The 12,266-nt window shown below is 37.0% G+C and overlaps 1 protein-coding gene across 1 annotated transcript in view; it reads left to right on the top strand.

Moving 5' to 3' along the window:
- Positions 1-8,025: 8,025 nt before the first annotated feature.
- ITPRID1 (ITPR interacting domain containing 1) overlaps positions 8,026-12,266 on the top strand; it is a 119,752-nt gene continuing 115,511 nt past the window's right edge. Inside the window, exon 1 of the mRNA XM_032758387.2 lies at positions 8,026-8,087. Coding sequence (XP_032614278.2) covers positions 8,033-8,087 — 55 coding nt within the window. The 5' untranslated portion in view covers positions 8,026-8,032. The remainder of the gene's footprint in view (positions 8,088-12,266) is intronic.

Here is a 12,266-nt window from a genome sequence, read left to right as displayed (position 1 = left end):
TCCCTCCCTCCCTCCCTCCCTCCCTCCCTTCCTTCCTTCCTTCCTTCTTTCTTTTGACATAGGGCCTCGTTCTGTCACCCAAGCTATAGCACAGTGGCGGTGATCACAGCTCTCACAGCAGCCTCAAACTCAAGTGACCCTCCCATCTCAGCCCCCACCACTTACCCGAGTAGCTAGGACTACAGGCATGGACCACCACATGAGCTAATTTAATTTTTTTTTTTTTGGTAGAGACAGGGTCTTTCTTACTATGTTACCCAGGAATTTTTTCTTTTTATACGGATAGGAGTGACAACTTCCAAGCTCTTTATGGGAAAAAAAGCAAAAACTAGAAGTTTCAACAAAAGATTTTTATTTTCTTATCCCAAAATTAGTGAGCAAGTCTTTTTCTAACTAAGCACCTCCAGGGACTGCAAACTCATTACTCATCTCATTACTGAATATTAGGAAGTTGTTTTTCATATTTCTCCGATGCTGCTCCCTATAGATCCATCCAATGGGTCTGACTCTACCTATGTTTCTTCCACAGACCCACGATTAAAGTATGTGAAAACAATGAACTTGTCCTCTCTGACTCCTCTCCATTAGGCTAGCCACCTTATTACTTTGACTTCTCTATTTGAAATCCTTCACCATCTTGTAGACTAAGATTGCGGTGTGAAGGTCACATTCACTGCCATTGAGCACTCATTGTGAGGTACTGTGCTATACAGCCTTCTTGGGGATGCATTGATGAACCAAAACATAATAAATGCTCTTCTTATGGAACTTATGATGAAAGTTGCTCATGAAGGAATAGGCCACACTTTTGTTGCAATGAGGTTTTACTTTTGTCTGCCTTCTGAAGTGTAGAGCAAGTCCATATTACTCAAAGTTGGGACAGATGCATTCTCTCGAGGATCCTTTTTACCCAGTATCAGTCTGTCATGGAAATCTCCTGTTTGCTTATGATCTGATTTGAATGTCTTTCCCCGAATTTCCTAGGCATGTTTTCATGATGCTAGGCATTAGACAGAATTTCAGGGATGGCAAGCCATGTAGAACACAATCTTAAATTATAAGAAAGTTAAAAACAAAGCAAGCCAAAAATTCCATATTCTTTATTTGGTAGCTCATAATATGGCAACTGAGTGTTCATTAACTTAAGGGTATAAATAGAGTTAGTTTGACTGCATACGAGCCACATTTATTACTTTTCCCAAAAATATGGCATAGGGAGAAATTAAGGGGTTTGTAGATATAATGTATGTATTCAAATCCTGCCACCTATATTGTATGGGGAAATGTATTTAACCTTAGATCTTCAGTTTCTTCATCTGTGCAAGGTAGATAGTGAGTTTTTGATTCGTAGGGCTAATATAAGTTTTAAATGAGATGATGTCTGTAAAGCACTCAGCACAGTGCCTTGCATTTAGTAGATACCCATGCTTAGTTCCTTTATAAATTTGTCTTCACACAAATTTATTCTTTAAGACGACAAGAAGGTTGCTGGTGTTGAGGGTATGTTTGCTAAATTGCAGACAAAAGCATTCTAGTCTTACTAATCAAAGAAGAATTCAGCCATTTTGATTCCTGTATACAGGATTGAGATGTATGGATTTAACTAAGGAGTAGATACTAGGAAAAAATGGATATAAATGCTTCTTTGACTCTTAACTAGTTGACTCTTTAAACTGATTGCAAGAGAAGGGTGTCATGTGAAGAGCTGCCTTGATGATATCCCTAAAGTAACTCCCAACTAAACTGAGGGTGATTGGGTACTCAGAGATATCCAATAGTAATCCATGAGGGATTGATGTAGATTGAATACTTGTTCCTGCCCAAATCTCATGTTGAAATGGGATCCCCAATGTTGGAGATGGCACCTGGTGGGAGGTGTTTTGGTCATGGGGGTAGATCTCTCCTGGCTTGGTCCTATCCTCATAATAGTGAGTGAATTCTCAAGAGATCTGGTTGTTTAAATGTGTGGCACCCCCACACATTTAATCATGAGCCAGTTGAACCTCTTTTCTTTATAAATTACCCAGTCTCGGGTATTTATAACAATGTAAGAATAGCCTAATACAGGAATGTTAAGTGCTCTCAGACTGTTTTATGCTCAGTGTTCCTGGTGTGGAATAGCAAAATATAAACTAACTCTTGTTAGGACTGAATCAGAAGCCTGGGCTTTTTTCTTACTAAGGTTTGCTGACCTAAATATTAGTTGTAAAGGTGTTGGTTCTTCTTGAACCATTGAAGAGCTCTTTAGACTAAAATGTCTTGGAATCATTACCCTAGGCAATACTGAGGACATTCTAGGTCAGGAAATCCATGGCAGAAAATACTACAGGGGACAGTGCAGGAAGTATATGTCAGTAATATGACAACTACTTAATGACCCTGATATTGGTGAGTATCCAAGACAAGGTGTAGGTAAGATGAGTCCACTCAGTTTTCTGTAACATGTCCCAGGATTCTCCCTTTCAACCAATCATGCAGTGGCGTTGGTAGAGAAAGGGGGAAAATCAATGCTCACTTCCTATATTACTGTGTCAAGTCAATCCAGTACAGTTTATCAGGTATTTATTGAGCAGTCCTTTCCTATGAGCAACGTAAATGAAAATACTTCCCAGCTGCCTGGAGTGTCTTAGAAAACTTCCCCCAGACATTCATTTGTGTCCTGAAAGCATTTTATATCTCAGTTACAGCAATGAGCAATTCACAGCACATGCAGCCATTTTGAGTCATGATTAGTGGTCCCATTTCGAGATTAAAGATTAGAAAGCTGCCTCCATTTTGTTACTTTTCTATATGGCCAGAATTAACATGTTCATTGTTAAAAAGCAATTTCAGTTTTCTTACTGACTTTCATCTATTCTGTAGAGTAAGCAATCTAAGTCATAAGAATGTACATTTTCCCCCATGGGGATCAGTAAAGCAAAGTAGTAAACGAAATTTTTTGTTGCTGGTTATAATGCAGCCCATAAACTTTTTTATATGTTTTGAATTGGCCTGCTTCTAAAAAATTTTATTCACTTATCCTCTGTTATCTTAGCTTATTTTACGTAGTATTGTAACTATTTGTTTATGAGTCTATCTTCATCTTACACAGAGAGCTCCTTAGTTTAGGAAGAATATCTTATTTTTATATCAATAGTACCTAGAAGAGTGCTAGCTCAGAGATTTGGCTTAATATGAAATCTTTGTTGAGATGAAATACAAAGAAGTAAGATTCAGGTTCAGGTGAGAAATCCAGTCCAGATTTCATTACTGAGCTCTAGATCTATGTATCCAAACTGACTGTGCAATTAGTATTATTATTACATTCACTATTACACATACAATCATAAAACATATAATGATGACTCTATCAAGTTTACAGGCCATTTATCATGCAGTATTGAATTAATCCCTACAATAGTTCTGTGAAGGAAGCATCTGTAAAAGGAGCATCTGCACTGTATTGATGAGAATCCTGAAATGGAGACATGCCCAATGTCATAGGTAGCAAGTGCTGGAGCCAGAGCTGCAACTGAGCACTTGTGACTCTAAGTCCTAAGCTTTCCATCTTTTCCTTTGTCGAATACAGGGTGTCTCAATGTCATCAATCTTGATGTTTGGGTTAAAAAGTTCTTTGGGGTAGGACTGCATCCTTGGCCTCTATCCACCAGATACTAGTAGCATTCTCTACCCCATTGCGACAGTCAAAAATGTCTCTAGACATTGCCAAAGGTCCCCTTGGGGAAAAATCAGTTCTAGTTGAGACTCAATGGTATAGTAACAGGCACAATGTGGTAAATGTTCTGGAACGGGCATAAGCAAAATGAGGGGAAAAGATGGGGACCTCCTACACAGTTGAGGCAGCATTTGATTTGAATCTTTACTATAGAAAGATTGAATTGACCTGGGAGGGCTTACTGTGATGAGAATGAATACCAAATATTTGTGGAGCATGCATGATGTGTCGAATTTAACTCTAAGGGGGGAAATACAATAAAAGCATTGTTAAAATGAAACACCATCTTAAAGCCCATCTAGTGGAACACAGAGCAATTTGGGGCCACTCAATCTCATGCTATGCATTTAACAGCTAGATTTATCATATTATCTAATAAGGATTACTTAGGAAAGAATTGCCTCCTATTTATTCTTGTAGCTTACTAACCTATAAATCAGTCTAAATCATCATTTAATTGTACTGTACATAGAGATTGTGTTTTCTAGTAACTTTCTGGCTCATTGGGAATGTTAAAAAAAATACTGAGCTTGAGTCTCTGTGCATGAATTGAAAGGAAGGAAAGCTTACCTTCAGCTCTCTTTATCTTGCCAGGGATCTTGGACCTACCTGGAAGCTCTATCAATAAACATGACAACTAATTCTCTGGCTTGGTTTGGTGAACATAAAACAACCAGACTAAATCTTCTACTTCCCATTTATTTAGAATTGTTGGAAAACTGAGAGAGATTCTGATATCTCTAAAATAGCATGCTCTCCTTCCTCAAAATAACTTCAGAAAGTGTATCGCAATTGGTATACAGATGGTCTCTGACATATGATGATTTGACTTAACAATTTTTCAACTTATGATGGGTTTATTGGGGGTTAACTCCATTATAAATCAAGAAGCATTTGTACTTTTTGAGCTCTAGGAGTCAGATAGGCCTATGTTGCGAGTCAGAGAGGCATAGTCAGACTAGTTGTAGGGGAAAAAATGTTTTAACATCTGTGAAGCTCAGTTTCCTCATCTCTAAAATGGGATAATAATAACTTCCACCTAAACTTTGTGTGAGAATTAAGTAAGAAAATGTGGTAAGACTTTAACTGTGAGGCTTGGCACAAACCAATATAAATGGTGGCTATCATTATAATCATCTCATTATCTTAATGATTTTCAAATTATACTTCCTTCTCTAATGCCTGCTCTATAGATGAAATGGTATTGACCACTTACACAAGTTGGAAAGCTGAGACCAATTTTGACCATTGCGTCCCCCAACAGCAATCAGTCTGTAAGACCTGCAGTTTTTTTTCTCCCACATAGTTCTAAAATAACTCACTTATCTACATTTCTACTCTTGGGGCCATGATTACAGTCACCATAATATCTTACCTGGTCCCCAGCCTCCTTTTTTCAGTCTTGTTGCTTCCATTCATTCCATTCTCCATATTGAAGCAAGAAGATCTTTTCAGAATGAAAGTCTGATCATGTCACTTCCCACTGCCCTCAGAACAAAGTTCAAACCCCTTATTGGCATGCAAAGTCCTTCATATTTTGGTTACTCCTTCCCTTTCCAGTTACATCACTTGACATTGGCTCCTCATTTATTATGCAGTAGGCATGCTGAGGTTCTTGTAATTTTTCAAGTGGAATTTATTCTCTCTCTTGACCCCAGACCTTTGCACATTTGCACATGCTGTTCTCTCTCCCTGAATCATCCTCCTTCTCCCCACCCCATGCAAAGGACATTTACTTACTCATACTTACTCATACTTTATGAAGGCTATTCCAGTCAAAGTTAATTACATTACTGAGTTAATTTAGGAGATGTTAAAACTGTGCCTCTTCTTTTAGCCTGGTTTCCCATTAATGGTAGAAGCATTATGTCAGAGATTTCAGAGACCTTAGCCCTAGTATGCAGTATGTAAAAAACTCACTTTGTGACACTGTCAAATCTCTTAGCTTTTCTGGGTCTCACTTTCCTCACTCTTACTTTCCTATTATAGGATAACTGTGTAGATCCAAATAGGTTATAAGAATGATTTACTTATTAAAAATGTGGAAAATGCATGACATAGGTTTTCAATCTCACCTTTTGTCATCTCCCTCAACCCCCCACTAACTGGAGCACCTCCTCCTTTTAGCTTCGTTTCCTTTCTTTCAGCCTCCTTGGCTAAATTCTATCCCTGTTTAGAATCGCACTTAGACTCTGTAATTTCTAGGATGCTTTTTCCAAACCCTTGAAGCTGGACTGAGTGTCTTACCATTAGATCTCATAGAATCCTCTCCTTTTCCCAAAACACAAACAACAGCAGCAGCAGCAACAACAATAAAAACCCTTAGCAATTATATTGCTGTCTTAGAACTTCTTTGTCTTCTTTCTTAGAGAGTGAACTACTTCAGCTTATTTTAAGTATCTCTTTGTCACTAAGGATGATATCTGTATGTTGCCAGACAGACCTAAAAGGGAAGTCTTTTATTTGGAAGAGTTTTCTTGGAATTACAGTGCTTTGGTTATGAATCGCCCATTGCTTCATGGACTACCATATATATAACACAACACATTCATTTTCATGAAGGAAGTTTCTTTTTTAAAAAAAAATCCAGTGGTGCACACATCATTATTCTGAATTAACTATGCCTCTGAAAAGGAAATTGATTTCCCCAAGATAATGTTAGTAGGAACTGTGTTTTGATAGGGTCTTATCTCCTAATTTCTAATGCAAACTTCAGTGCTCTGAGTACTGCACTCTCCCACAAAAATAAGTTATATAAATACATGTATAACTAATGGGTAATCAAAGTATGGGTAATTGAGGTTGTTTATGTGTGTGTGTGGATGCAATTCTATGCACAGTTTTATTTTAAAGATCAAGTCTATTAAACTCTTCTAGAATGAAGCTGTTAAAATAAGGACATCATTTTGCAAGTACAGTTCAGGCCATGGCATTTCGGTTAAAGTATGCTTTGTCATTAGCCTTTTTACAAAGCCACCACATCCTTGTGGATGCTGAGACAAAGTTGTGGTCTTCTCAGGGCTGAGTAGGCAGCACATGCCACAGAGGAAAAGGAGGCTGTTTTGTCATGTCAGCCTTGACACACTCCTGGCCTCCTGAGAGGCAGAATTTCAGCCACTGCTGATGAAGGCAGGGAGAAGTCTTAAGAGAGAAGAGAGATCTCCCAGAATAGGCTGAGGGCTAGTTTATAGGGCTAGAAGGAAAGTATTCATATCTTGCTCATTGATGCTTGGATCCCAGCTGAGAAACTTCACGAGCTGTCATAGAGGAAGAGGAAAGAGTTGATGAGGCCTCCTCCCCTTGTTCCCCTCCTCTTTAATCTCAGCATTTCCAATTCATCTTTTCTCATACTGGGGTTCCTCTCTGTTTAAAATGAAATATAATTTGAAATGCACAAGATCTTTTCCATCATTTTAAACTCTAATAATGCAGCTTATCAAAATGAAGGATATTGTTGAAATGCATGTCTCAAGAAAAACATTATTTTTAAGTAGTGCTTTAGCATTATGTCATATATAAGAATGCATGGCGAATGTAACAGTGGAATTTAATTCAAAAAATGAAGTCAATAATGTGCCTACTCATCTTCCTAATGTGAAATCGTCTCATCTCTCAACTAAAATACTTCATAGATAGTGAAATTCTATGGATGATAAGACTGACTGTTAGTTCTTACTCACAATTTGGACTTCTTCTTTATGGGTTCAGGAGTACGTGTGTGTGTATGTTTTGCTCCCTCTGAATTTTCCAATAGAATTTCCAGTGAATTGAATCTCTCCATCCTGAATATCAAGTTCTGCTGTCCTCATTTCCAGTGATGGTTTGCAATGCAAATCATTGGGTTGGTAACACGCAGTGTCATAACCATGGTAACCAAATGAAGACAAGTTTGCTTTACTTCCTCAGTGAAGTGCATTCCAGTCCTGCATTCAGACCTGCCAACAGGTCGAAGGGCATTAAAGGAACAGCAAGAGGTTTCACAGAAATAAAACCACAACTGAAACCATTGTATTCATTCTCCACACATTCTTCCTTTCAGTCCAGAAGTTGTTACTAATAACTCCTGCCATTCCTAATGACATTTTTACCACTTTCTTGTAGAGAAGTGGGTAGAGGGAATCACTTTGTGTCTTTACCCTCAACTTGACCATGGTTCTAGGCAAACAGACTGTCTTGGCTTTCTATGACCAACTTTTAAATAGGAGCAGATAGAAACTTGGGTCATAGTTCTGCAGTCACAAGGGCTTTGTAGTCAGTCTTAGCTGCTGGAACATTCAAGGAGACAAAAAGGCACACAAGACCTCCACACATGTTTTGATGCTAACTACAGCAAGTTGCAAGACCATTTCTCTGCTGAGACTCCTTTATTCTGGTACAGTAACTCTTATAATTTTTTTTTAAATCCAGCCTGTGGGGGAGGGGTATTAGCTGTCTGCTCTCATTTTCTCTCAGTTGGAATGAAAGGGCAGTGATGGCATGTTCTGAAACTTCTTTACCTGCAGCTGTGTGACTGGGTGATTCCTAAGAAGAAAAACTATTAGCAAGAAGATGAAGTGATCTAATTGTCATGGATTTAGGCCTAGATGATTTCATTTACCCCCAGGACTACCTAGGTGGCTGCCATTAACATGGAAAGGTCTAAAACACAGGGGATGAAAATGCTTTAGGCTCAAAATTGCTCGGTTATATAGCCTCTATGTTCTGAATACTAGTTCAAGCAATGTTTCTGAGGAGTGATGCAGAAATTATATTTTCCCTTCTTTTTATTGCTATTCTTTGTACTTAGGAATTTTTTTTGTCTTTCTTGCTTACCTGAAGGAGGCTTAATTCATTAAGAAAAAGCTAAAGAAATGAACTGTCTCATTTTTAATTAATCAGTGAATTCACTAAATATAAAGACTGAACGTGATGTACTGGAGCCATGTAGGAATGGAGAAAGCTGACTCAGGAATAGAGTTGCCAGATAAAATTTAGGATGCCCAGTGACATTTGAGTTTTAGATCAACAGTGTATCTGGGGGCTATAAGTATGTCCCAAATAATGGGGCACAGTTATAAATAAATAGGTGACAGTTATGCCCATAAATGTATTTTTTGATCTGAAATTCACATGTAACTGCCTTTTCTTTCTATTTGCTAAGACAATTCAATTCAAAGATGAAAATTGAAGAAGATTATGGGAAAAATCATCCATTTCTCACTGTAAACTTTCACTGTAATTTTCCATTGAAAACTTGCCCAATTATCATTGTCTTATTGTACGGTATTGGGAAATGACAATACTGGGGTTCAAACCTTAAAAAAAGGAAGCAGTAGTCCAAATAATTATAACAAGTCCAGAGTTCATTATTTGTTTCATAATGTTAACACATGAGTTTTTCTTAATCGGTTTCCCAACTAGGTATTGAAACCGATCATGATTATGATAATATATAGGATCTATATCTGCTAGTTCAGACACCAGAGTACTCCCTGATTAGCTTTGCTCAGAACTTCTCTACAAATACTGTTCAAGTGGGCATCCAATGTTCTGGGAGATATTGATACTTTGTCTTTTGGGGCTGCCTCTGGAGCAGGGCTAGGAAAACTCCAGGGCTGGTCATCTCCCAGAGCAGGCTCCTCCAGGACTTTAGAGAGAGCCCAAATGGAGCTGGGTGCAGAGCTGCTCTGCACATCAAAAAGCTCGAAAGCACTGACCAGAATATCAGAGCATAGTTTAGGCATGTTGGAAATCCTGCAGAGTTTGCATAGTTACAAGATGATCTCCATATACTACAAAGATAAATAAAGCAAGTTGATAAATTTTAGGAAGAAGGAAATAATATAGAGAAAATAAGCATTCTCCTTGGTAACACTTGGAATTATCCCACAGAGTATAAAAGAAAATATTTTTAAGAGTACCTAATTTTCTGATTATAAAAATAATTCATGAACACGGTAGAAGATTAAGAAATTAAGGAGCATATGAGGAAGTATTATGATTTTCATTGTTATGGTTTCTTTCTAATTTGGTTTTGAGGTCTTTCTCTTGAGTGGCCATAAGCCAAGATAGCCACTTTTCAGATCATTCACTGGGGGAGCATTAGGTTTGGGTGTGTGAGTCAGGTGAGACACAATTAAGCTGTGAAAATAAAATGCGTGAAACCAAAGAAATGTATTACTCACAAGTCCCAGACCGGCTAGGGGTGCTGATAGGAGGCCTACAGGAAGCCCACAGGGAATTCAAACAGCAGAAGGGAGCAAGAAAGAGAGGGAGTCTGTGGGACTATTAAGACCCATGGGTGTTTTTCTTTAGGCTTTCCCACAGGGGTTGTGGATTGGATAGTTTAAAGAAAGCACACACACAAGGGAAAGCTTATTTACATGACTCTGATGTTGATCATTAGGTTTTATCTTAGCAGCTGTGGGGTGTGTTAGGTTTTTGGGTCAGTGAGATGAGGAACAAGTGAGCTATATTACAAACAATCACATAAGGAGGAGAAGTTTTAACTGAAGCTGAAGGTAATAGCGTACGACTGCATTTTAAATAACTTACGTCAGGCCTAAAAATGGATGTCAGGGCGGTAAGTATATTAAACTATGACAGGAAGAAAATAATCATCCCCATCCACCAAGAGAGTTTCGCTATTGGCATTCTGAACTAATTCCTTTCCATTTTGAGATACTATATATACAATTTTATAACATGTTTATTTTACTTTGTTGCATGTATGTTTATTGTATCAAACATTTTCTAATGACATTAAAGTTTATAGTAACAACAGTTTTAATGTTGGATATTTGAATATTTAAAACTGAATAATTCCACATTGTTTATTAGAAAAAGTGTTCTTTTCTGTTTGTTATGTTGCCCATTAATAAGGACAGTGTTATTTCTTCCTTTCTAATTTTATTTCTTTTCTTGCTTTATTGAGCTAACTAGGACATTCTGAAAAAGGTTGAATAGAAATGATGAGAGCAGACATCCTTGTGTCATTTGCAATTTGAGGAGGAAGTGCTCAGTCTTTCATTGTTAGGAATGACATTAGCTGTAGGATTTTTCCAGATATCCTTGCAGTTTGAAGAAGTATTTCTATTTCTAGTTTGTTAAGAGTTTTTGATCATGAATGGGTATGAATGTTGTCAAATTCCTTTTCTGCATCTGCTAAGTGATCACATGGTTTTTCTCTTTTATTCTGTTTTTATGATGAATTTTGTTCATTGATTTGTTGAAGTGTTTAATGCTTTATGAGAAATGCACTTGCAGGGTAGAAAGGGTGAGGGAAAAGAAAACAGAAGAATGCAAAGTAGATACCAGATGATGTTTTAGCAAGCTGGCCAAGCAAGTTGACCACTTCACAGAAATGTACTAGTTGTTCAGCCATTCACAACATCTCTGGGCTGATATTTTAATAATAAACCAATTTCACATTCCTTTAACAAACCCTGCTTGGGTTATGCATTTTACATATGGCTGGATTTATTTGCTAATATTTTGTTAAAGATTTTTGTGTCTATGTTTATTAAAAATACTGGTCTATAATTTGTTTTCTTGAAATGCCTTTATCAGGTTTGAGTATCAGAGTTATACAAGGAATTGAAAATAATTTTTTTTCTTTTTTATGTTCAGAAAAAAATTGTGTCATATTGGTGTTATTTCTTCTCTAAATGGTTGGTAAAATTCTTCGGTAAAGACATCTGTACCCAGGGTTTCTCCATGAGAAGGGTTTTAATTACAAATTCAATTTCTTCAATGGATATGAAGCTCTTAAAAAATCTTTTTTTTTCTCGGTTTCTTAGTTTTCATCAGTTGAGTTTTCCAAAAAAATTGTCAGTTTATCTCTTTGTCAAATGTATTGTCATGAAGTTTCTTGATAACATATGTTTACATTGCTAACACCCACAGAATCTGCTGTGATATCTTCCTGCTCTTTTTATCAGTTGATAAAAAATCAATTTTTATCAATTGTTTGAAACTTTTAAAGAAATAACCGTTGACTTTTAAAATTATCTTTGTTATCTGTTTTGTATTTTATTGATCTTTACACTTTTTAAGTTATTTCCTTTTTCCACTTACTTTAAATTTAATTTTTCTTCTTTCCCTGTCTTCCTAAAGTAGATTCATGAGTCATTTGTTTTCTAAATTTCTTATGTTCCAATATATGCATTTTAAATGCATTTTTCTCTAATTACTTCCTCTGCATCCTATACATTTTGATATATTATATTTCCTTTATCTTTTAGTTCAAACATTTTATGATTTTTATTGTGATTTCTTCTTTGACCCATTGGTCATTTAAAGCATTATGGTTAAATTTCCAAATATTTGATAATTTTTTAGGTACTTTAAGGGTTCCTAATTTAATGTATCTGAATACATGATCTGTATAATTTTCATCTTTTAAAATTTATTAATATGTGTCTTATGACCCAGTAGATGGTCTAGGTCAGGAGTCCCCAACCCCCAGGCTGTGGATTAGTATTAATCCCTGGCCTGCTACGAACCAGGTGACACAGCAGAAGGTGAGTGGCAGGTGAGCAAGCATTATTGCCTGGGCTCTGCCTCCTGTCAG

This window comes from Hylobates moloch, unplaced genomic scaffold (assembly GCF_009828535.3).
Source record: "Hylobates moloch isolate HMO894 unplaced genomic scaffold, HMol_V3 SCAFFOLD_1, whole genome shotgun sequence".
NCBI classification, from domain to species: domain Eukaryota; kingdom Metazoa; phylum Chordata; class Mammalia; order Primates; family Hylobatidae; genus Hylobates; species Hylobates moloch.
The sequence above is the reverse complement of the archived record's forward strand: the minus strand, read 5'-3'. Positions and strand labels throughout refer to the sequence as shown.